At 46.7% G+C, this 25,796-nt stretch overlaps 1 protein-coding gene across 6 annotated transcripts in view; it reads right to left on the reverse strand.

Moving 5' to 3' along the window:
* Positions 1-25,796, reverse strand: part of CSNK1G1 (casein kinase 1 gamma 1) — a 746,303-nt gene that overhangs the window by 202,069 nt on the left and 518,438 nt on the right. For all 6 annotated transcript variants that reach the window (XM_078684993.1, XM_078684992.1, XM_078684994.1 and 3 more), the window contains one exon: positions 23,859-24,010. In XM_078684993.1, the coding sequence (XP_078541119.1) occupies positions 23,859-24,010 (152 nt within the window). The remainder of the gene's footprint in view (positions 1-23,858; positions 24,011-25,796) is intronic.

Consider the following 25,796-nt stretch of genomic DNA (forward strand, 5'->3'; position numbering starts at 1 on the left):
CACCATCGCTCGCCCTCCCCATACGCATCAGACCTGGCCCAGTGATGTAGATACGGTGTAGGATCTTTAGCTGCACCAGCCTCAGTCAGGCTGCTATAGCCACCTCTTGAGGTGAGGTGACGGCTATCGCCCAATCTTCGTCATCAAGTATGATGCCATCCCTTTCCCATTTTTCCCGGATCTTAAGGAGGGGTTCGCCAGAGTGGTTCACTTCGAGGTGAGGTGACGGCTATCGCCCAATCTTCGTCATCAAGTATGATGCCATTCCTTTCCCATTTTTCCCTGATCTTCAGGAGGGGTTTGCCAGAGTGGTTCACTAACTTTTTGTAAGTGCGGGAGTTGGCTTTCGTTGGCAGGTGACCGTCCAAAATACGGTCCTCCAAGGGAGAGACCTCGGGAGGGGTTACTCCCTTTTGGAGACAAGATTGTAGTGCATGTCGCACTTAGATGTACCGAAAATATTCTGTAGGGGCTAGGTCATACTCCTGCTGCAAGGCGGGGAACGATCTAACCTCCCCCTTCACCTTAGAGGTCGCTAATTTTTGAAATACCACCCACTTGTCGAAGCCTCTAGTGGACCAAAGATTTCCAAGCAAATCAGAGTCCCACAGCGGGGTGGCCAATGTCACCTTGCGGTCCCAGCTCAAGCATCTGGTAGCTGCCTGCCATACCTAATTGCCATAAATATTTGATGAATGGGAATGATTTGATTTCCAACTATTTTCACTTGAACAGTTGTTACTACATACCAATTGCTGAGAATCTCCATAAAGTAGATAGTTATCAGTTGGTTAGGATATTTTCAAGATAGAATAGATTAGCAGACACTGAAGAAAGAATGAGGTCTACAGTGAGCCCAACAGGCTGCATTTTGGGCAATCAAGTGAGTATGCAGATGGAGAACAGGGTAACTTTGTCAACTGAGGATTTTCTCTTTGGGAGGGGTTTTGTGAATACTCATGATCATAATTTGTCCCAGACATATGGGACATGAAGTTTCTCTAATAAATCCAAATAGTGGAAGCCAAAACACATGTAAATACTGGTTACAAGGAATTTTGTTTGGCATTACTAATAACTTCTGTGAAGCAAATCAATAATTCGGCTATTGATACCAAATAGCTCGGATTACTTGAAGCCAATGTGATTTTCAATTGATGGTTTTTATCATACATAAAAACAATACTCATTCTAACACCCTTAATCTAAATATCTTTCACAAGACATTCACAATATTAGAACAAAATGATTTTACTTCAGTTATGTGACCTTATATTCAACAAGGAAACGCAATATCCCAGGGTTACGGTGAGGAGCATAAAAACTAACAATTTGATGGATCATTATATAAAGGTGACAGTTAACTGTCCATAACATACTGTCCTTTTCAGTAAACATGGTTTTAGACACCTCCCAAGTGCTCTGCTTGGCCTTTGTGTATTCCCCACCAGACAACAGTGTAGCCCAGAAGTACGAGTTACTTACCTTCGGTAACGATGTATCTGGTAGAGACGACTCTAGCTGCAGATTCCTTAACGTAGAATTATACCCAGGCGTGAGATGGGATCCGGAATTTTTTTATTTTCCTAGCATCTCTGGGGGGCAGTACTGCATGACTGTCACAACGCGGAGCCAATAAAAAACAAAATCTGTGAGATTATGGGAACAGTGTGCGAAACAGCAGATAATCAGAAAGGAAAGAAGCAAATGGAGGGGAACAGCCCATTCGGAAAAGTGCCCGGCACCGTGGCACCGAAAGTCATAGAAGGGAAGAGCAGTCACAGCCACTGCAAAGCAACCCTGCAACAAATACAACATTCCCCCTGGAGATAGGAAAGCATTTGAAAAACTGTGCAGCATACAGAGAAGCCTGCAACCACAGTCCATGAACAGCGAAAGACAGAAGAGTAACGACATTGTACCCCAAGACGACATCACCAGGAAAAGTCGCGTCCCTGAAAGGAGCCAAGGCTGAGGCCCAGCCAAAGACCCCAACTCAGAGGACTGCACATGAGTCAAACTCCAAACAAGGAAAAAGGAAGGGGAAATATGAAAAGGCCCCACACTGGGAGCACCAGAGTGTAGGGACGCCGGAGCACCCATCAACCTATCAGTCACATACCAGAAGGGAGGGATGGATGCAACTCCACCAAACAAGCATCCCGCCAGGGAGGAGTGAAAAAGGCACTCGCAGAAGACCAAGCACCCAGAGGCAGGCAAGCGCGAAAGAGCAAGCAAAGGGCTCTCGCAGAACGGGGAGGAATGGTGGGTCGTAAAAGAATCTGCGGCTAGAATCGTCTCTACCAGATACATCGTTACCGAAGGTAAGTAACTCGTACATCTGATAGAGACTACTAGCTGCAGATACCTTAACGTAGAATAGATACCCTAGCCATACCCACTGGGAAGGAGGGTCTGCGAGAGGACCCCACCAGCCTGGACATAACAGAGGGTCCCATAGAGGACGAGTCCGGCGGACAGGGCGAGGGGCCATGTCCCCCCCAGGCAAGGGAAAACTCCTATGGTCAGAACACCACTGATCCCAAGGTGGATGCAGAAAGAAGCAGCCCGTTCACACTCCGCAGAGGAAGAAGGGCAAGGCAAGGGGAGGCCGAAGCACCCAAACGCATACATCAGGCAACAAAAAACCTCCATCCAGGGCCAAGGCCAGGAAGAGGAAGAAGAACAACCTAGAGACCCCAAGGAGACTAGGTAGAAGGCAGAAAGAGCAGCCCAGGGACACCCAGGAAGACCGGGCAGGGTGCTCCTGAAAGAGGAAGGAACAAAAATCCATCCCAGCCCCCAAGACAGAGCTAGATGGCAAGAAGGCCCCAGACACACTCCAGAGCAGCAACCCCGGAGAAGGACACCCCGGGGCGCCGCCAAAGGCATTCCAACCACCTAGAAGGCAATTGCACCGTCAACGTACTTAAACGCCAGGGAGAGCAGAGGCCCAAAGGCGACCACAACTTCCAAGCACAGACCCAGCTATATAACAGCTACCACTACCCCACCGAGGGTATGTTAGTCCCAAGACATGGGAACCCTCTTAGGAAGAAACTTCCGCACCAGAGGACAACAGAGAGAACCGCAGGAAAAAAGCCCAGCAGAAGGCTTGTCAAGCAGCCAAGAGCAACAACAGAAGGCCTAATCTCAGGGTCAATCTGGTGTAGATAATCCAAGCAAAAAGGGCCGGCCAGCAGCCAACAGAGCCACAGTCTCAATAAAAGAGGACTCGTAGGCACAAGAATCACACAGATCACTCAACTGGGGCGACCCGCCCCAACGAAAGAACAGCACCCAAGAACCAGCTCAACCTACAGATCACTCAGGGGGAGAAGAAGGAGGAGGAGGAGGAGGAGGAGGAGGAGGAGGAGGAGGAGGAGGCTGAAGCCCCGCCAAGAACCTCTGGCTGGCCGAGTCTGCCGGCACGTGGAACAAGAGAGTGCCATTGAAGGGAAGATCCACCAGCCGTTCCCGAACATTTTCCAGGAACACACTATCCCGGAGCAAAGCATGGCAGCGAAGGGCAACCGAAGACGCCATGGCATGACCAAGCACCTCCGAGATGTCCAGAGTGGAGCGTAGAATAAACGCCGTCAGCTCCCGGCCATTTAACGCATGGTGCACCAAGTCAACACCAGCACCCTCCTGAGAAGCTGATCCAAGGGACTCCGCCAAGTCCCACAAGCAAGAGGTGGCCCTTGCCAGCACACAAGGTGTTAAGGGCCCGCAGAGCAGCACTGGTTGGTGGAGACAAGAGCGACGGCAGGGAGGGAAAGGCGGTCTGCAAAAGAGGCCCACTGACAGAATGGAGGGAAAGGCACACCGGGTCACGCGGTCCTAGAAGGTCTCGGTGCAGAAGGTGTTGGGGCACTGGATCCCCCGTGGTGGGGCGCCCTCAAGCTCCCATCAGAGAAGAACAGAGCGAACCTTCAAAAAGGAAGCAGCAGCTCCCTCCCACCAGAGCCCTGGTGAAGTACCTCCAAATGATGATCCGCGGGGAAATGAGCAGCCGGATCACCCATGCGCAGAATTCACACAGCCGTGGAAACAGTGTAAGCGAAGGCTGCACCCGCCTCCGTGGGGCCCCGCGGTGGGGAAAGCAGCTCCTCTGTCGGCAATGGCTGCAAGCTAAGGCAGCCATCCCCTAGGCTAATAGGAGTGGGGTAAGGCCAGATCTGGAAGGGAGAAAGAGGCACCGAGGAACAAGGTACCTGTGTTTCCTCTGGCGAAAACCGCGGTCACAGTGAGGGCCGGCCTTGGAAGACGTCTGGGAAAAAGCCACAACACGGCAGCCCATCTCCGGCAAGGATGACACCAGCAAGCACCCAACCTCAGGGGAAGAGGAGACGTCCGAAGACAAATCAGCAACCTGGAGCAGGGCGCCGTCGTCGTCCAGCGTCACCAGAGACGCCAGACAGGCCTCAACCACATCACACAGCGCCGGGACCGGAGCCGAGGCAGCTAAGGGACGGCGCCGGGACGCCGCCTGCGTGGAGGGACGAGGAGTACCTGGGGGCTGGGAAGGTACCCCTCACCAGCCTCGACCCATAAGAGGGCCAGGGGGGCCCGCCGACCCCCATGGCGACTCGGAGGGACGAGAGGGACCCAGGGAATGACAGGGAGACCCCCGCCAGCCTCTGAGGGGATGAGAGTGGTCTGTCGACCCCTGTGGTGCCGTCAAGGCAGATTCGACCTCTAACGAGGCGGCCGCCTGAGCGGAGGGACTAGAGGGACCCAGGAAGGGACGAGGGGTCTCCCGCCAGCCTCGATCCATGATGGGAAGAGGGGGGTCGTAGTGGCGTCATCTTGGCCTTAGACAGGATCACCTTGTCAAAGTGCCGAGAGAGGCTCGGAGATGCGACCCGAGCCCCGGCGACCTCCCACGATACCACAGGGACTCCCGCAGAAGTTTGCAGCGAAGCCGAGGCGCTGTGGTCCGAAGGAGGGACCCCCTGAAGGGCTGCACCCCAACGGCACCACATCCTCCAAGCCTGGAGCCGAACCAGTCCGCGCCGTAGCCGCCGGCGATGCCGCAGAAGGTTCCACACAGCGCAAGGGATCCGCTGACGTTCCAGGAGGGGAAGGAGGAGGAGCCAGCGAGGCCTGCAAAGCCACCACACATGCCTCCATCTGGGCTCTCGGCGCCCCCTTACCGGGAAACGGTGGATAGGGGGATGACACGCGGAGCGGCATCACCCGCGGAGAATCCACACCCCCAACAGGGCGGAAACCAGCCCTCGGGGACAAACTGCGACACTTACCGACCGGCGAGCGACGCTCTTACGGCACAGGAGAAGGATGTGGGCGACGGCAATGACGACCGCTTCGAAAACCTTCTGCAGAAGCTGATCGAGGTGACGAAGCCGACCTGGAGATGCGAGCCCAGAGAAGCTTCATTCGGCGTTCCTGCCGTGACTTCGGCTTCAACCATTGGCACGCCTCGCAGTCAGTGGAGCCGTGATCTTCCCCCAAATACCACATGCAAATGAGGTGAGGGCCCGTCGCCGACATCAGGCATCCACAAGACGAACACGTTTTAAAGCCCGAAGGCATCCGCACACTGTTTCCACAGGTCACTACGCAATAGCGAAGGGAAAGGCCCAAACAGGCCCAGAGCACAAACCAGATCCACGTTGCACGCGGAAAAAGAAAAAAACTGATGTCAGCGCGCCGGGGTGGGGCTTATGTGACCTCGCAGACGATGTCAGGGCGGATTCACACGGTACCGCCCCCGGCGTGCAGAGATGCTGGGAAAAGAAAGATTTTCCGGATCCAGTCTCACGCATGGGGATAATTCTACGTTAAGGAATCTGAGGCTAGTAGTCTTTATCAGATTGCCTTAGAAGTGCAGAAAGATTGGACTACATCCCGTGACATTGCCCAACTCCTGCACAATCACATTAAGTCATTTTAGAGCCTCCACTAATAGCAAGCTCTTTGTCCAAATCACGGCTTCACAACTATAACATCGACACTCCAACAGAAGGACTACTTCCCAGACTGAGGAAGAAACAGCTGCTTGTAGTAAGAGAAGAAAAGGCAAGGTAAATGCTTTTATAGATTACGTCCAAGGGAGTATACTAGTTTGAAAAGCACTTCCTGGCAATATGATCCAATCATCAACAGCTAGTAACTAGCATTGGAAATAACTGTTCATCTGGATAGCTCCCTTTCGCAATTAATCCCCAGAGCATATGCATTGGACAAAGGAGGGTGCATGTCCCACCTTTGTATCTGCCCACGGCCTACGGCTTGCGAGCAGCAACGCCATCTGTTTCCAATAATCGCGCCCGCGTCTGGCGTTAATTGTATACAGATGGCGGTCAGGCTGGCCCTCACCATTCATGTGACGCGCTGCCCGGCACGCAGACTCGAACCAACCTCTGGTGTGTTATTTTAAAGATCTGTCATTTACGCCTTGTTGTGTCTCTTTTTTACCGCCTTTCTCTCGCCGTTGCCATTCTGCTAAATTAATCGTGTCTAATACGTTTCATATGCATCACAGTTCTCTCTATAACTATTCCTGCAAGTCTTACTAGTGCCCCCTCCAATACCTGCCTCCCTAATTGGCACCGCACCCCACCACATACCCTGCCCACTCTCCATGGTGTGAGGATTCCAGTCCAAACACAAGCTCAGTTTCTGGAAACAACAAAGTCTCGCGGGCTTGTTTTTTTAGTTGTCATCCGCAGAATCATTTACAGCTACCTGACAGATGTACAATACGTTGGAACGTGTGTATCATAGCTGTATCTTTGGACAGGAAAATACCACAGATAAACTGCAACGTTTTAATCCACAAGCATCCTGTTACCCTCTTCCCCAGATCACGCACGCAGCCCAAACAATCTCATCTCTTTGCGAATGCCGTTCATGTCCTGGCCACAGGGCTCTACTCTTGAGCAGGGAGGGATCGCAATCACGGGGAGCTCTGGGAAATACCACAGCTCCGGTCACCTGACCCAGCAGTAGCCGTTGTCCCGCTTCCACTCGGAAACACCCACCCCGAAGAAAGAAGTAAACAGTCCGCATGTCTCAGCAAACAAAATATAATTGTTTGCACTGGAACAAACCAAATGCTGTGGAACTTTACCATTTTGCCATTGACCTGATGCCAGATTACCTTGCACCAAAGATATGCATTTGTTTATTGGTAATATCTCACCCACAACATGATATTTTGGTTCAGTCCGCCCCCGTACCCTGAACTGGGCCTCAAATTGCTACCGGTCTGCATGGATTAAAAGAATTAAAACATTAATCAGTACTACTTGGTTGCACGCGGCTTGCTTAAGAAGACTCTAGTTTGAATTCTTTATACTGGTGTTCACTATGCTCCCGCCCCCCTTCCCGCAGTGTTCACCATGCTCCCGCCCCCTACCGTTGTCTGCATTTGCTTTGCTCTATCAGCCGTCCCACACCGTGACTCTGGTTGCTATTTCTGCACAGCGGCAGAGCACCCAGGATAATGTGCAGCACGACTAACCACTTATACGGTCCCAAAGACGAGAGATTATCCTTCCACGTACCCAAGAGAAACATCCGCTCCGCCGACTCACCCTGGCAGAAGTCCCCCGTATCCACAGAATCAAAACAGGCGGGATAGCCTTCTCCCACATCGCAGCCAAGACCTGGAACGAGCTCCCTGTGAACATCAGACGCTCCCCGGACTTGCACACGTTCAGGAAGGACCTCAAGACCAGGCTCTTCGACTGATCCGGAGTTGCTACCCCTCCCCAGCGCCTTGAGACCTTCACAGGTGAGTAGTGCGCTCCACAAATCCCTGATTGTTTAATTGAAAGGCGAGACCTATTGGCTATGCCAATGCTTGGTATAGAAAGCCCTCGCCAGTCTACTATGGAATATCAGAACACTTGAACTGGTATCTATTAGTTGGATTAACTATAGCTAGGCTTTCCGGTCTTCGGTTTCTATTTTTGGTAAATTCTGGTGGTTTTTTTCAGTGATTTCAATACCATAAATGTGTGGTTACATATTTTTGCGTCTTTAAAAACAGAAAGTGTTTTTTCTGGTGATTATGGAACGTTTTGCTTCTATTATTGCTTGATTTCTGCACTGATAGTGCATGGTATATAGACAGTCTACATACAGTGTTATATGGGGTCAAAATTAATTTTTACCAATACTGTTGCACCTGAAGATTGCGATTCTCTGGGACAGGTTCTGCAACATATGCATTGAACTGGACGCATATGCCCTCAGAGTTATCTAGTAAACTGTATTTTGATATTTTTTTCATATGGTCAGGAACAGAAAGTGATTTCCATGACTCTGTGGCATACCTTAACAATATTCAGAAACATTAACTTTCACATCCACAAGTCGGAAATAGCATTCCTTGATTTAGCCATCAAACATGAAGATGGCTCATTATACACCAGCTTCCATTGGAAGCCTACTGAGAGAAACACCCTTATTGCATACAAGAGTCACCATCCGCGTGACCATAGAAATGCTTTGCTCTTTGGCCAATTTCTGCGTCTTCACAGAAATTGCTCACACAAGCAGGACTACATGAGAAAAGCCCAAATACTAAAGGTTAAACTATTAGCTAGAGGATATCCAAACAGAGTAGTCAGAAACTCCCTCAAACGGGCTTGGTTCTGCCCCAGAGAGGATTTACTCATCTGTGTTACTACATTTGGCAATTTTATACAAATAAGATTCGCAAATTGATCACAAAAAATTGTAATTTGATCAAAAACATAGATCCTGGAATAGAGATTCATATGTTTGCTTATAAACGTGGTAAAAATGTAGAAGATCATTTGGTACATTCTTCCACAGAGTCCAACACAAGGCAAAAGACAAGAACACTTGAATCAATCTTGGGCCTACCTGAATTAAAGATCATTTTAAATGTAGTAACTGTGTTGCTTGTACATTTACATCAGATACAAATACCTTTGAATATGCCAATGTAATAGAAGTCCTAAACTTTTTTTCAAATTGTAACACTAGAAATGTATACTGTATATGGTGCCCATGCAATCTACAATAAGTTGGGCAAATGTCACAACCCATTAAAGCACACATTGGTCAACATAGAAGCAGAATAAGGGTACAAGATAAACTGGCACAAATCGATTCTATATAGCCCACGCCCGGAAGAAGATTGGCCCCCACTACTGGGAGCCCTACAGGTCACCCAGTCTGGATTTAAATACCTGGGGGTCTACCTGACAACCGACAAACAAGTCTCCTATCAAAAAAACATACTTCGGATAATTAAGAACTTTGCAGAAGACGCCCTCCGATGGAAGTCCCTACCTCTGACGATCCTAGGCCGAGCGGCAATGTTCAAAATGATTACACTACCACGATTTCTGTATGCCCTACAGAATGAATATTTTCCCCTACCCCGCCAGACATTTCAGACAGTTAATGTAGAACTGCGCGCCCTCCTATGTCTAGGGAAGCAACATTGAATAGCCCTAACTACACTCCAATGAAATCAATACAATGGGGGGGGGGGGGGGGGGGGGGGGGGGGGGGAGGAATCTCCCTGCCGGATATAGAGACCTATTACTGGGAGGAGCATTTCGCACCGATAAATGAATGGCTACATGCACCGGCAGACCCCCCAACCTATAGGCTAGAGAGGGCCACCATGACACACCGCACCAGTTTGCACTATTTATACGGGGGAACTGGGAGGAGACGGCTGCTACCGGCCACACAGATTACCGTAGATGTATGGGACAGGGTGACGAAGATGATGGGATGGACACAAACCGACCAAGCAGACACCGATCTGGACCTGTACGTGGCTGAAAGAACTGCACAAACTTACCGGCTTTGGGGGGTGGGACGCCAAAGGGATTTCAACGCTCGGAGACCTAGTGATACGAGGAGAGCTTAAGACGTATGACTCCCTAAGGGCGGAATATGGGCTGACCCCTACGCAGTTCTTCAAATATGCACGTTTGCTTCATGCCTGGAAAGCTGAGGTAGCGTTAACATCTCCACTACCGGAGTATGCCCCCCTGGAGGGTCGACTATTACAAGAACAGGTCCCCAATGAACTGGTATCCTTGACTTATAAAACGCTGAACAATAATGCACCGGACGGATTAGGGAAACTGAGGACAATCTGGGAGCGGGACGTGGGCGACATGGACACCGTAGACTGATGCACCACAGGGAGGTAGCGATCAAAACCCGACTACGTCTCATCCAATACAAAATACTGCACAGGGTCTATTATAACAGGGTTAGAATGCACGACATAGGCAGGGCTAGTGACCCTTGTTGCTTGAGATGCAGACTCCCCCAGGGTACATTTTTCCACACCCTGTGGGACTGCCCCACCATAACCACTTATTGGACACGTATCTTGGGTGAGCTGAGTAACATTTTGGAGGTGACGTTACCGGTGGACCCTAAGTTTGTGTTACTGGGAATAACCACGGAGATAGATCTGACTCGCCCGCACCTGATCTTTGCCTTGCTGGCGCTAGTAGGGGCAAACAGAGATTTAGCACGAGCATGAGAAGCACCATTACCTCCAAAGATGGGATATTGGCGGAGGGGAATGGACATGTACATGGCGGCAGAAAGAGCGACATATAAAGCTAGGGGCTGCCCCCGAAAGTTTCATAAGGTCTGGGGGAAATGGAGGAAGTACCATGGATCTGATGTGGGATTGGGGACTGATTGAAAAGCTTCTGGGCACATCGGCTAGGCTGTTGCCTTTGGACCACGGCTTGTGGTGCGCGACACTGGGACCCAAGGCACCCCCCTTGAAGAATGCCACATGTAGGGACTTGGTGTTTGATGGGCTAGGAATGGACACTGTTGAATCGATGTATGCAATATCACTGAAATGGATGAGGGGCGGAAGTGCGGGGAGGTGCTTGATGGGGTGGAAAATTAACTGAAGTGCCAATTATGAGTAAGTTGATTCAAAATGCCAATAGAAAAAGTTAAAAAAAATAGAAGCAGAATAAGATGCTCAGTGCAAAGTGCCCCCTTGGTATCATTATATGGGAAAGAATCACACGGCAGATGAAATAAAATTGCAGATCACTGATAAGGCAACCGTCCCAGAAAGAGGAGGGGACCTACCACAGATCTTGCAGAGACTGGAATGTCAGTGGATAGAAAGGACTAATTCTATAATTGAAGGACTGAATACAGCGGAAGAATGGCGTGGTTTTGTGGCCACTCTTTCAAACTGAACCACAATTCCAATTGGTGGAACAATGCTCACAAGTATCTGCATACAGTAACATGTCTCATTCTGTAACAATTTCACCTGCAGCAGTGTCACGTGCATGGCTATAAATGATCGGTAATCATGACCATCCTTCTGTTATACATATTGTTACTATGTTGAAATATACTGTGACTGTGCCATATAACCATTGATGCATACTATGGATATCTTACAATATTATTCCACAGTATCCTACCATGAACGTGCGTTTACTGGCTAATCTTTGTGGTCGGATATGGGGGCCCCACACTAGTCAGACCAAATGGACCCATGAAACATCCCCTTTCTTTCACATTCCTTACATCTGAGTATATTCACCCCGGCAAATCCTTAATTATTATCGCTTGTTCAGGTGAACCGCCCCTCTGATGACAACATACTCTACAATTTTAACTTGCCTTATCGACCTCAGAGAGACTGTGCATATACTATTTCGTCATTACTGTATACCGGCTTGATGATCCTTCTTGACCGGCAATAGAGATGGAAACAATCCTCCGTTTTATCCCCTTCACTTTGCTTCCTTTTTTAATCTAAGCGCCAGGATACCCTTGGGGTGACGGCCGCGCTATATAAGTGAACCTTACATTACATTAATACGTATTTTACTCCTCCCTCAATGAATATTACCTCTGCCATTACCATGCCCTTATATTACTGTTAATGGTCACGGCATGTACTTCCATCTGCGTGATTAGCAATAGGCTACCCTGTCATCACAGACCGTGGGATAGGATGTGACCGGCTCCGATCGCTACTACTGACTGCCGTCTTTTGATCCTTTTCCGGTGGGAAAGTACATCCTTATAACTCCACTGCAGCGAGCGCCGGCCCCATGCCATTCGACAAGAGGAGACGGACTCAAGAGGTTCTCCTGTTCCAGCGCATAGCAGCTGCACGCATCTGTGATTACATTCTGCAGTCATCATTGCTGCTAAAACATTAAGAGCTAAGGAGCACGTCCAGCCCCTCAGATCATTTACTGTTCGCTCCAAGCTGGGTCTCACGTGAGTACCCTTTCTATATCTTCACTTCCTGGAGTTGCACTACTGTCACTTGGACAGCACATTCCTCCTCCAGATACTTGTTTATCGCCCATCAACATATAATTGCAGGCCTTTAGCTGGCTTTGGCCCCACCCCATCCTGATTCATCCTGCTTTGTAATCCCCCTACAGATGTCCCAACATTGCTATGTCCTGAAGAGGCCCCCTACTGGCAACGGGGTCGAAACGTCGTAGACATTACTTAAAGTGAACCATTTACCAGTCTCTATTACCATATTAGAAGGCTGTGCTTATTATGTATTCTTTTGATGGTCGATTTTTGTTATTATGGAAACCATTTCTCTATGTCACAAAATGTCCTGCACTGTTTTATAGGTTCCATGTTCACTTGGGGACACTATGCACCACTTTTTTTGGATATAACTGATGATTTATGTATAAACACATTTTTGAATTGATAAGAATCACATTGTGTATATGGTCTTGCTTCTCCTCTTGACATCCTCATTACTCCCTTTGATTGCCTATTGCTTATATTTTTTCCACAGGAACCATTGTTTCTGGTTATATAATATACTCCGTTATCTAAGCGGTCAGAAATGAAGCAGTACTTTTCAAAGTCTGGAGAAAATTCGCCTTTACGGGAGGGATCTAGTACTTATCCAGCGTACCACAGTGAGGGTTCATTGACTTTGAATGCCATGGTTGGTGAAGGGACATTTATATGAATCATTGCAAGCCATTTCTCATGCATAGTAAACAAACATTTCCTGAATTGCTCCTCAACATTTCTTTGTTTACCAACTGGCAAGCATTCTAACATGGAACATGTTGCAGTGGCAAAGTCACTAAAAGTGTCGCCCAGCCTACTCTCGAGGAGATGTTTCACATCTACACCAATTATGCTGAACACTTGGTAGACAAGGGTGTTTTCAGACTCTAGCTTTTTTATTAAGTCCACCTCAGCAGTCGTATTTTCCTGTAAAAATCTAAGAATGCAGTAGAGTACCTTTTTCACATCACTATCAATATGCAACCGAAGATCCACACATTTCTTGCCTTTCGCATCATTGCTAAGCCAAAATTCTGTAAACCGTTGTCACGTGCGTAAAATAGCATTCACGGCCTCTAGGACTGTGAGCCACCAGCTAAATGACAGTTGGGATGACTTTCTTTGATGCAGCACAAAATTAGAAATATTTGGGTTTTAGTTCCCGCGCACAACAAAACAGTGACTCAGAATGGACTGCAAAGTCAATACCATTCTTCATTAAATCTGAAGATAGTAAAGATGCTTTCAGCATACCATCCAGCAAATGACAAGGATTTCGTACAGGGGAGCACTTCACCTCCGGTATCAATTTTGACAGGTCACCACATAACCTTTTCATATACTTAGCTGTATTACTGGAAATACAAACACTATCACTCCAATCTTTGTAAGAACTTTTTTTCAGTAGCGTTCCAAGTGACACTGCGTTCCATCTTTTCTAAAGTTCTTGTGTCATGTTTTCACCACTATCCCAAATGCTTGGTAACAGCACTCTTTTCACATATATCTATCACTACACCTTGCATTGAATGTTTAAAGCCTAGGGTGTTTGACAATTTACCTACTATCACGGACTCACTAGAAAACAAGGCTGATTTATCAAAGGGTTTCACCCATTCTCTGTCTGTGGGTAAATGTGATGGTACAGGTTGGGAAAGATTCTAATGAAACCAGCTATTTTACCGTCAGTGAAAGAATCAAACTTAGCCACAATGTCAAATATGATTATTATATTTCCTGGTTCTCTACAGTGTATAAAATAATTAAATAGGACCTAAAACATGCTTCTAAACCCTGCATCTTTAGACCAAAGACCACAAAACTGAAAAAGCAAAAGGAAGAGGAAAGTGATTTTTTGAGACATCCCTAAACAAAAAAACCTAAACCAGAATAATATTATAATATATAATATATATTATAAAATAATAATCTTTCTTGCTGCTACCTTGTATAACAAAGTTACATTGTATTGGTTCAGGAAGGAATAAAATAGACTCTTACACATCTTTACTTTCTTTGAAAGGCATTAGTTTGTGGATGTGCAGGTGTTTTTTCAGTTTTTATATGTTTACACTGATGAGGGCGATTTCCCTTTATGTGGGGTTTTATCAGTTATTATAGGTTTAAACCTAAAACAGGATAGCCTAACTACAGCTCTAGAGCCATTCATAAATTGTATATGTTTCTGGGATACTGGCGATGAATACTGTGGGTAACAGTAGCTTTGGATAAGTCTATAAAAATGAATTACCAGAGGCAACAGCTGACAGAATTACAATGGGCGATGGCCAACCATATTTTTAGCAATAGACAGAGCAACTGATCTGAAGATGCCAAAAAAGAATAAATCAGTAAATTGATCTTTAGATCCTTTGCAACTAGCTAGAACTATTACCAGCAAGCGTCCTTTTGCCTTATACATTAGGGTGAAAGATCTACAAGTTTTGTAACCAAGAAAAAAAACAGCTGTGTGGGCCACTTCAGCAGAATTCACAATAATCAAATGTGCTCATCCTTTTTTTTATGTCTCGCCTGAGACAGCGCATGCGCTGTCTCTTCGAGGCATTTAGTAAGTGGCTTTTAAAAGTGCCACCGGAGGCTTTTGCTGGCCTCAAGCTTGTGGTTATGCGCGTGCAGCCGCCAGCTTTCAGTGCCCGATCAGGCACCATCTGGACTTGCCAGCCTGCTTTCACTTTTGCTATAGCGCGCACGCACCAATCGCGTGCTTTTTAAAAAATGTATTTTAGCGCGCGCGCTCACAACTCCCGGGCTTGTTTTTTTATTTTGGTGCAGGTGTTTGACACATATGGAGCACAGTCAGCCATTGGGATGCCACCGTCGTGAAAATGGCACGGTTTCTGATGATTCATGTTGCACATCTGTCATTTTAACCTGTTCTATTATTAACCTATGCGATGGTACTCAGTTTAGCGCCTTCGGACGGATTGAAGGCTGTGTTAGCCTTGCCAGCAGTCAAACTAGTGAGCTACAGATCAAAGCAAATCTCGGGGGTGAGTATTTAACTTGCTGAGCCATCCTTTTGGGCTTAGTAACACTTGTGGTAGTTTATTCGGGGCCACGCAGGAAGTGGACTTTGAACCAGCTGAACTCCGTCACCTGTGAGATACGTTCCAATCCTTGTCTGGATGGGTCACCGACAAGTTTCTTTATCTTCTTGCTCATGTACAGCTGCTCTCAGATTGGGGGTTCTCGCGTGCACACCTTTCAGATACCAGCCTGAAGCGTGTTCTTCAGTACAGTATGCAATGGGGGAAATATTTCCTCAGTGTCAGGTTTCTAAACCCTTTCAAGCTTTATAGAGTTTATAAAGGGACACAGTTTTCAAAACTTGCAGACGTTTTGCAAAGCAACTGGTTCAACCTTGTGATCCTGCAAAGTGTCACCTCTGCAACCTTCCCAGGGAGGCTACATATTTCGCTGACCCCACCCACCAATGAGCTGCAGTACTTGGGGTGCAATACCTACTCTCCCCAGCAGACGGTGCCAGAGACCAAGACCTATGCTGCGTGTGTGAGGATCTGGCCACCAAGGGATATAGGAAAGAAACGCAAATACTCCAAGAAACACAATTCTTCAGGTCACTTGATTTAAGCACATCACTGAACCCTTAGAATCTGGGTCTGGATCGATTCAGTGTGGCCTTTGACTTCTGAACCAGAGAGACACCCAAGTCCAACATCTTCAGTGAATGAATCTTTCATCACAAGCGAACAGTGGTCCAGTCGTTCACTACCTGCAGATTACTCTACGGTGTGAGCTCTGGGCAGTTTGTGAGACATAGTCACAGCTGCAGACTGTCCATGCAGTTTTAATGCAGTGACCACTGGCCAGTGTACGGTGTTATCATTCAAATTTTTTTTTTCTAAAGTGTTCTCCCGTAAGCAATTTCATTCCACTCTTGGTAGAGCTGCACCTCATGTGTAATCAGAGTTGTGTGTGCATCTGTGGCAGTGCAAACCCAAGTGACAGCGATATTATTTAAAGATTTCCCATAAGCATTCTCATCCGCAGCCACGCTTCTCCAGTTTTGGTGTTTGTGCCTATCGCTGTGAATCGCGGTGTCTGTTTAAAATTGTCTGTCAGTGCGCACTGGCTTTTACTTGTATTGTCTGCTGTGAGCTTAATGTATATATCTGTGTCGCTGGGTCAGTTTGCAGCGGCATTTCTCCAACACTCACACTTACACACAGCTGTTTGCCCATGTGTTGTGCGTGTCTCCATGTGCCTCTGTTTCCTTTTCACGTCTAGAGAATTGCCGGTTTATTGTGTGCCTGTTTCCGTAAGTCGCACCTTCACACGGATTACCTATCTTCATATGTGTGTGTGCATCTCTTTGAGGATCCAGCTTTTGCCGGTGGTGTGTCTGTCAATACGCGATCTCATCTGTTCATTCCTTTGTATGTCGTGGCGCAATCAACAAATCCAGACTGCTCTGCAGCAGCCTCTGCCTCAAGAATGAGTCGTGTTTACAGAATGTTGATCAATATAACCACCCGTTAAATTACACACCGCAGGAATTAACACATCTCGGCAAGGACGGGCAACATCCTGTGATTCTGGGAAAATCACTTAATCTCCCTGTGCCTAATAAATACAAGCATTGGCATTGCCAATAGGTCTTGCCTTTGGGACCTTATACGTGTTTAGCCATGAAACAGTTGATGATGTTGCACCAAGGATATTGTGCTGCTTAACTAAATACTTATAAGGTCCCAAAAGCGAGACCTATTGGCTATGCCAATGCTTGTTATAGTTGTCTTTATGCCACAGTTACCTCACTGGAGTGCTTCAAAGGTCCAAATTTGAGGAAGCATTGGCTATCACCAAAGACACATTAGGTAACCAAACTTTCAATCCCTCATTGGGAAGCGGAAGCATTTTTCAAGAGGATGCTAAGTCAATTTAGGCTTTTCATGTCGATACTATCCATGCAGCAACCTGCTTAGCATTTTTTCACTTGATAGCACTAGAAATATTGCTGTTGAACAATATCATGTTTTGATATCAAAAAGTCAACCAAGTATAATAAGATTTTATTTCTTTGCTAGAGAGCGCAATGCCCTGCAAGAGCACCACAGCAAAATTTACATTTTAATGGGGTGCTTTTCACTAGTCTGGATTCAAATGAATTCCTGCAACATAACAAAAACCAACAGCCCTGCTCAGTTCATCATTGGTTCCCCATCAGTAAAAGAATTTAACATAAGTGGGTGGGTCTCATGCAACTGGCTGTCCAACACTCCTGTCCCACATATCTCAGACTTGATTGAGCAACATGTGCCTGCCCACTTGCTGTGATCTGCATCTCACATTCTCGTAAATATTATGTGCCATAGGACGGCTTATAGTGGAGGTAGATCCTTCTGAGTAATGGGTCCCCTCAACTCTAGGATACTCTTCCTTTCCACCTGTGCACCCTTACTTAAGGCTTCTGTACAGTACTTATGTAGTATCTTTTTCGGTTAGCTTGATCCTCTGCGCCTATTCCCTTTTCTACTATTTTCTGTGAGTTAGAATGTTAGTATGGTTGATGCACTAGCATGCCTTTGCTGCTGTGCACTTCACGAATTACATAAATAAAACTATTAATTCCAATTACATTTATTAGTGCGTCACAATGTTTTGATGACTGAATCTTTGATAATAGTATATTAAAGGGAATACGGCCCACTATTCTTATATCTTTTTAAGTCTGCTAAGAATTCATAAAGTTATTCATGACAGATGTATATACTTTCATTACAACAGATTTCTCTGCCACAAGAGCTGTGAAATCCACTGTAAAGGAAAAGAAAAAAGCCACTCAAAAGATGAGAATTGGGAACGGCTTGCTTTTGAAGTGTGGAAAACACACCAACAAGTCGGAGTATTGTCAGATTAAAAACTCACTGTGAGGAAGTTCAGATTTTTATCCCCCCAAACAATTTTAATTGAGAATGTGCTTTACATTGCTGGCAGATATAGCGCAACAGAAGACAAGGTAAATATTTGAGTCATGTTGCAATTTTGATAAAGATAATGCGTGCATTAGGATTCAGTTGCTTGACAGACGTTACAGGAAAACAATAAGAGTCAGAAAAAAATGTAAAACTTAGGGATAGTATACCGACTTGATTTAAGCAATAAGTAGTGTACTATTGAGCTGTGCATGCACATGGTGCGCAACACTACTGCTTTAGTAATGTTGAGTGACTAGCTAACATGATGTGTTCGGAAGCAACAGAGGTGTGCAGCCTTTATCAATTGGCTAGAGAGCCAAAAGGGTAGGAGGAACGTAAGTGGAGGTTGCAACAAACAGAAGGCACAAGTGTACCCTGCGGACAGGCAAGTAGGTGGATTAAGAGATGTGTGGGTCGGATGCGCAAAGTACACCTGAGTCCCTTCTATAGTGTGTGTGTGTGCGTGGAGGAAGGGTATGCAGGGCCGAGCAGGAGTAAGGACCTTTATAAATCGGCAGTTGCCCCGGGGTCTTGAGGGCAAGAGGGGCTAGAGGCAGGGTTCTCATCAGTGAGCTCCTTTGTGTTAACATGGTATCTCAGTTTGTGGCTATGGGGCGTTTTCGAATTCGTCGGGCCTCCTCAGTGTAATGTGGAGCTAACCTCCTCTCCCCAACAGAGTTGTGCCCGGTGACATTGGGGGAGGGTCGGAGGTTTTTGTGCCCGCCAATGAACTGTTAGCAAGCGCTTAGCCAATATAAGAGTACGGTTGGCAAAGCGTACCCACACCTTGTGTTTTGTTTTCTGGGGAAAATGCCTAGGGCTGTGGTTTCCCAGGAGCTTAATGTTGTAAGTTATGTAATGGGGGCAGTGTGATGTGTGATGAGTGCCAGAAGCCAGCTATGCTAGGGCATGACCAGAGCAAATTCTTGAAGTTGGCCGCCTGGGTGTGTCATCTGAGGCAGGTAAGGTTGGCTGTGGGGAACATGCAATTGAGCTGAGAAGGCATGCGATGAGCCGTACTGAGAATCATGTAATAAATATTGTTGCGTTCCTGGAGGTGACATGGGGGGGAATCAAGCGAGTCTAGACCATTCAGTGTCATGAAGGGGACTTGCCAAGTCCTCCTCCCACACCTGCTGAAGATGAGTCAGCGGACATGCGCTACGATAGCAGCTGCATCTTGAAGCCGAGTTTGCTGCCTAAGCGAATTTGCACAGTACTTCTATTCTTTTAAAACACTTGACTTTGCCTCATTGTTGCTGCTCACCCTTCTCACCTGTTTTGCTCTCTTCTCCCCGGTCCACCGCGAACTCTGCTCGATTGTTATGGAGGGAGTTTTGTTCTTTTATTCCTCTTCCGGTTGCGAGGGAGGTTGGCGCTCTAGTGCCCTAACCCTCTCTACATAACTGATGCCCCCTACAACGTGCAGCGGATGCGCGCTACGATAGAAGTTGCATCTTGAAGCGGAGTTTGCTGCCTAAACAAATTTGCACAGTACTTTTATTCTTTTAAAACACTTGACTTTGCCTCATTGTTGCTGCTCACCCTTATCACCTGTGTTGATCTCTTCTCCCTGGTCTACCGCGAGGTCTGCTCGATTGTTGTGGAGGGAGTTATGTTCTTTTATTTCACTTTCCGTTGCGAGGGAGGTTGGCATTCTAGTGCCCCAACCCCCTCTACATAACCGGATGCTCCAGACGATGCGCAGCAGGGCGCCTCTGAGGCAAGCCCGTCTTCGCCCGCCCGCACCTGGACGTCGCCAGGAGTCCCAGACCCTGGTCAATTTACTCCTAAAAAGGGCTCAGCTCCACTTAGGTTCTATACTAGACGGGAACTGCTGGATTTAAGGGTCGATCCTATACCCTCTTGCCGGACTGAGTCTTGGCCATTCCCGTAGGCTCCTTTGCCTGCAAGCCTGCTAGTTTCAGGGCAACTCTGGTAAGATGGTGCCGATTCATGAGGCTCCATACCGCTCTCTTTCAGGTATGGCCTCCTTTATTTCTGAACCTGCTACCCCCCAGACCAAGTTATAGGTAACTCCAAAGATAAGTCGCGGATGGAAAGGTCAGATATGCAACATCCGCTGAGGTCTGGGATCTACTGTCCTCGGTGCAGCTTGAGCTGGGATTTCTGACCGAAACCTGGCTTAAGCCTCACTCTGTTCCTTCTATAGCGTTAGCTATTCCTGAAGGCTACAAACTTATTAGGATGGACAGACCACTTAAAGTGGGGGGATGAATGGCTATTGTGCTTAAAGATAGCATTAATGTCTCCCCACTGGACGAGTGCTGTAATGCTATGATGCAAGTGTCCGCCTTTCTGATAGACTTCTCTTCCCAAGTTAGCTGGAAGGGGGCCTTAGCGTATAGTCCCTCAGGACCCTTAGCTGAATTCTCGCTATTACTCACTGAACTAATAGTCCCCAACGTGATTGCGAGCAGCAATTTTTTGCTATTAGGTGATTTTAGTATTCATAGCGAATGCACTTCCAATGCGGACTCACAGACTTGTGTCTGACTTAGCACTTCTAGGCCTATCCAATCTCAATGCAGGCCCCCCTCACATAGCTGGCCGCACACTGGACATTATTTTTTCCAATTCTCTTAATTTTCAGTGTGAGTCCCCCTACAACTAACTTGTGCCGACCGCGCGCTAATTGAATTTTCCATTCAGGACACAAGGGAGCTGAAGCGATCAAACCTAGCCACCCATCTAATCCGTAGACAATGGCAGAAAGTCACCTTGGAGAGCTTTCATGCCTCTTAAGGCCACGGATCATCTCATCGGATAATATAGTAGAATCCCGGCTAAATATAATTCTGCAGTCTCTAAGACTATTATCTAGCACCACTGAAATGTCTTCGTAACCACTCCAAATGGCCGCAGGCTGCCTGGTTCTCCCCTCAGCTGTGTGTGCAAAAACAACATAGTAAATATGAGACGTTGACGCACGACGAGTTGTAAAGTTCAGTTTCTGGCCACTTGCTCCAGTTATAATAATAATATAAAAGTTGCGCATAAAACTTACATTGGCTCCCAACTAGCTATGGCTGGCAATGCCCTTAAAATCCTACATCGTATCCTCCACTCTTTCACCAATCCCAAGGCCTGTGGGAACCTTGAGGCACCCACGCAAACACTATGTAATGATAATGCACAATATTTCTCACTCAAAATTGAGCGAATCTATGAAAAATGTGTTGCGTCAGGAAGCCAGTACCTGGCCCCTTTGACTGCGGATCTACCTGAACCGGCAACCCTTTAGCTGCTTGAAAGCTTTCCTCTGCTTACCTCGGCAGATGTTGTAACTCTGATCCATAGAGGAAAATCTGGGTTCCCCCACAACATTCTTCCAGCCAATGTTGTCACCTCCCTGGCCACTCAACTATCCCCCTCAATTAAACATCTCCTCAACCTCTCACTAAGAGAGGGTCACATTCCGTTAGAATGGAAAGCAGCGCAGGTTATGCCCATTCGTAAGAACACCATGGTCACTTTGACAGATCTGTCCAATCTCCGTCCCATATCGCTTCTTCCTTTCCGGAGTAAATTACTGGAGAGAGATATCAACAAACATTTCTCAAACCATGTCGAACTTACTGGTCGTTTAGATCTCTCCCAGTCAGGCTTTAGGCCCAAACACAGCATCGAATCAGCCCTGCTAGCGGTCACGGATAACATCAGGATAACCCTAGACAAGGGCCACTCCACGATTCTGGTGCTGATGGACCTGTCTGCAGCGTTCGACACGGTCTCACATCAGATATTGCTCAGGAGACTGAAGGAGATTGGGCTAAGAAACTGCTTTTCAGCGAATGTCGAGTTTTTTATCTGGTTGCTCTCAGACTGTCAATCTAGGCCCATAACGTTCGGCACCTATGGAACTGTCCAAGGGAGTGCCTCAGGGCTCATGCCTGAGCCTCACACTTTTCAATATCTATGTTGCTCCCTTGGCCAATCTTTTGAGGACATATGGGTTCACCCCAATATCATATGCAGACGATACACAGCTGGTTTTCCCTTTAGACAAATTCACACAGTCTGTACAGCTGACCTACTCCTCTGGAATGAGAGCCATCTCACACTGGATGAAGAGTAATTTACTCCAGTGTAAGGTTGGGAAACCGGAGATCTTGCTCTTCGGCGAGGGTCTCCTACTACGGTCTCCCGAGTGGTGGCCGCTCGATCTTGGCACCCCTCCTGACCCTAAATCCAATGTTAAGAATTTAGGCATCCACCTGGACCAAGCCCTCACCCTAAAGGGGCACACCGCTCAGACAGCTGGTGTCTGCTTCCATACTCTGGGCCTACTCCGTCGAGTCTTTGCTTCCTGATGCTACTCGAAAGACACCGACTCAGGCACTTATATTAAGCCGGCTGGACTACTGTAATGGCCTGCTAGTGAGACTTTGATCAACAGATTACAGGTGGTCCAGAACACAGCGGCACGACAAGTTCTTAACGTGCCCCCTAGGACTGCCTCCCGTCCTCTTCTCTTGCAGCTTTACTGGCTTCCTATATGCTAACGGGTAAAACTCTAAATTTGTTTTACCATCCATAAGACGCTTTCCAATCTTGGTCCTATCTATCTCGCAGAGACATTCACACCCTACCATCCCTCTAGGTCTCTCCGCTCGGGCTCCAAACATCTTTTAGAGGTTCCCCGAGTTAGGAGGGCAATATTAGGGGGAAAGGCCCTCTCCTACCTTGGCCTGCGTTATTGGAATGAGCTCCCCCTGCACTTACGACAATGCTCTAACCATTTACAATTTAGGAAGCTGCTTAAGACTACCTTTTTCTGTTTCTGATCTTAGCTGCAAGTGCACGATATCTATGCTACCCATCCGAAGCGCAGAGAAACTCCTTCGGGAGTCGATTCTGGCACCATACAAACAAATAAAGATGCCAGTGTGCTCCCTGATGGCTTATTATAGTCAAGTGAGACGGTGCCTTTGTTAACAAGTTCAGTACAAGCCACACAGTGGTTCACATCTATAGGTGTAAGTAATAGAGGAGATCAACTTGAAAGTATGATATGTTTAGACCCTACAAACGTAGGGTATGCCACACTAAAGATTTAATACATTGATAATACATTGCCGGGGCTTTCAAACTATGTCATTTATAGCTGAAGAATGACAGACCGAAATACCATTCTGCTGCAGTGTGTACTAAGAACTGCAACATGTACAGTGTCAACAAATACAAAGGATTCCATATTAAAGGTTCAACTGTGAGTTATGCATTTGCCAAAAACACAATTAAAGGCAAGCTTTACAGTACAAAATGGACTGAAAATCCTACCAACCAGACACGAAAAGTGTTGCAGATTTTATCAACACAGCTGCTTCATAATTTTAACTTGGGGATAGCTTTTTTGACAGAACACTCCATTTTCCGCTCCAAAGCCTAGAGTAGCAGGCTACATACTAGTCATCCATGAAAGAGGATAGTACCTAATTCTTTCAGGTCTTCAAATGCCCTGATCATGCTCTCTGTGTAAAAACGATTTTACTAGAAACTTGTATAATGCAGAGTTGTCAAACCTGGTGTGAAGAGATTGTGGTATGGGAGCACATGGAAGTCCTTACTCACCAGTTGGATGGCTATCATTAACACAGTCTTCAAGGTAAACGTTCTGTCACAGAGGTCAAACAAATCTTCCAAGCTTGGGCCAAGCAACTCGAGCACCATGGCATTGTACTTCCCACATGGACCGAAATAGAAAACCTGGGGAAGGCCGTCCGCTGAAACAAGAGGAAAATTAATCATAAAGCAGAGAGTAATATTTGTGTAACTACATATTCATGAAAAAAAGCAATGTATGGTGCAAAAGTATGACATATGCATCACTTTGAATTGTTAAATCACTACCAGAATGGTCAAGCCAAGCTATTGTAGGCACCCAAAACGTCCTACTTAGAGATGAAATGAGGGTCGATAAATCTGTGTTTGGTGCTCAGAGGCATCTGAGTGCCCCGAGCACAGATCACCCTAGAGAAGTACTTCTGGAAAGCGAGAATACCCCCTTTACAACGATACCTCTCTCTAGTAGATCCCTGTTTGGGGGAATCGCCATAGGAGGACGATCTCCAAGCAGACATCTCTTCTAACCCATTAGACCCAATTGTTTTGTATAGTGGTGGGAGAGTTACTCATGATATGGGAAACTACTCCCAGTCACCCAGCATGGCATTGAATATTGTTTCTGCCCACCGTGTGGCAGGGCAGACACGTCTCTAAATCTATCTATCATCCAGGCATCGGGCCATACCCTCCACCCCTAAAGTCATACAGTCTTTCTGCTCCACAGAACCTACACTCTCAGACCCTGCGCATACTGAAGAACTTACCCCCAACCTGCAATCCTAGGGAGTATCCTGGAGACACCCACTCCTTGCACACCCCAGGAACTCTGTATTGCAATAGTGACCACAGATGCTTGAGAGGCCCCTTCCAGCACAGATGGTCGGAGTTAACCAAGAACAGTGTTTTTCCCCCCACAATCGGGTGCGCTGTCCAAGTCTGTGCCATGTGCACCTAATTAAGGTCACTTCGAGCCAAAGTCTTACTACCCTGCATTCCCAACAGTTTGCAGCACAAAACTGTAACCATGTGTTGAGCACATGGACTTCACATAGTCGGTGTTTTGACCAGTTTAAGCTCAGGTGATCTCATCCACAGAATTATGGTACTGTTTTATTTGGGAGAAGCAAGGAATTCAGGGCCATGAGACTTTTGGGAACCCCTGCATATTGCAGAACTTTCCCCTCTCAAAAATGTGAGGCCAAAAGTAGATGTTGGCTGTGCATTCTCGGTAAGACAAATTGATTCAGAGAAGCCACACGGCCCAGTACTCCCAGTGTGTCTACTTTTCAGAAATGTCTGGGGCTGGTAGGTGTCCCAGGGTGCCCAGCTGACACTGGGACCATATACCGCAGCTACTCAGATGGCCAGAGAAAAATTCCACGTAAAAACCTTTTTTCTCCATGTTACATTTTGGTGAGTTCTGGTCATTTGGTAACGATCATTTTAATCAAGAGAAGTGTGGGAGCACAATCTAGTAGAAAATGTGTTATATTTTAGATTTCAATTCATGCTGGCTTCCAAATGTAAGTCAGTGTGGAGGAAAGAACACATTTTACTAATAACCCTCTGAATCTCGATAATATGGGTAACCCCAAATTCAGAATTGAGCATATAAACTCTACTGCTAAAGACAGATTCTTAGGCACATTTCAGAAATATATATGATCTAGTGAAAATGATTTTACTACCGAAACAGTCTTTCCTTTTTAATGCCGTTCTGTTGCCATTTAAAGAAGCAGAATCACTGGAATGGACAAAGGATAATTTAATTGGTCTCTTTGGGAAATCTGTAAAAGAACCACACAAATGGCCCACTGTGGAATCCATGATTTTGTCTACTTTTTAAAAATGCTCAGCTTTCTGGGTTCACCCATGTGTTTCATGTCTTTCACCCAACAAATTACAATTAGGAGAAAACGGAATGAATGGAAATATGGACTACCC

The sequence above is a fragment of the Lissotriton helveticus genome, chromosome 3_2 (assembly GCF_964261635.1).
Source record: "Lissotriton helveticus chromosome 3_2, aLisHel1.1, whole genome shotgun sequence".
In the NCBI taxonomy this organism is placed as follows: Eukaryota; Metazoa; Chordata; class Amphibia; order Caudata; family Salamandridae; genus Lissotriton; species Lissotriton helveticus.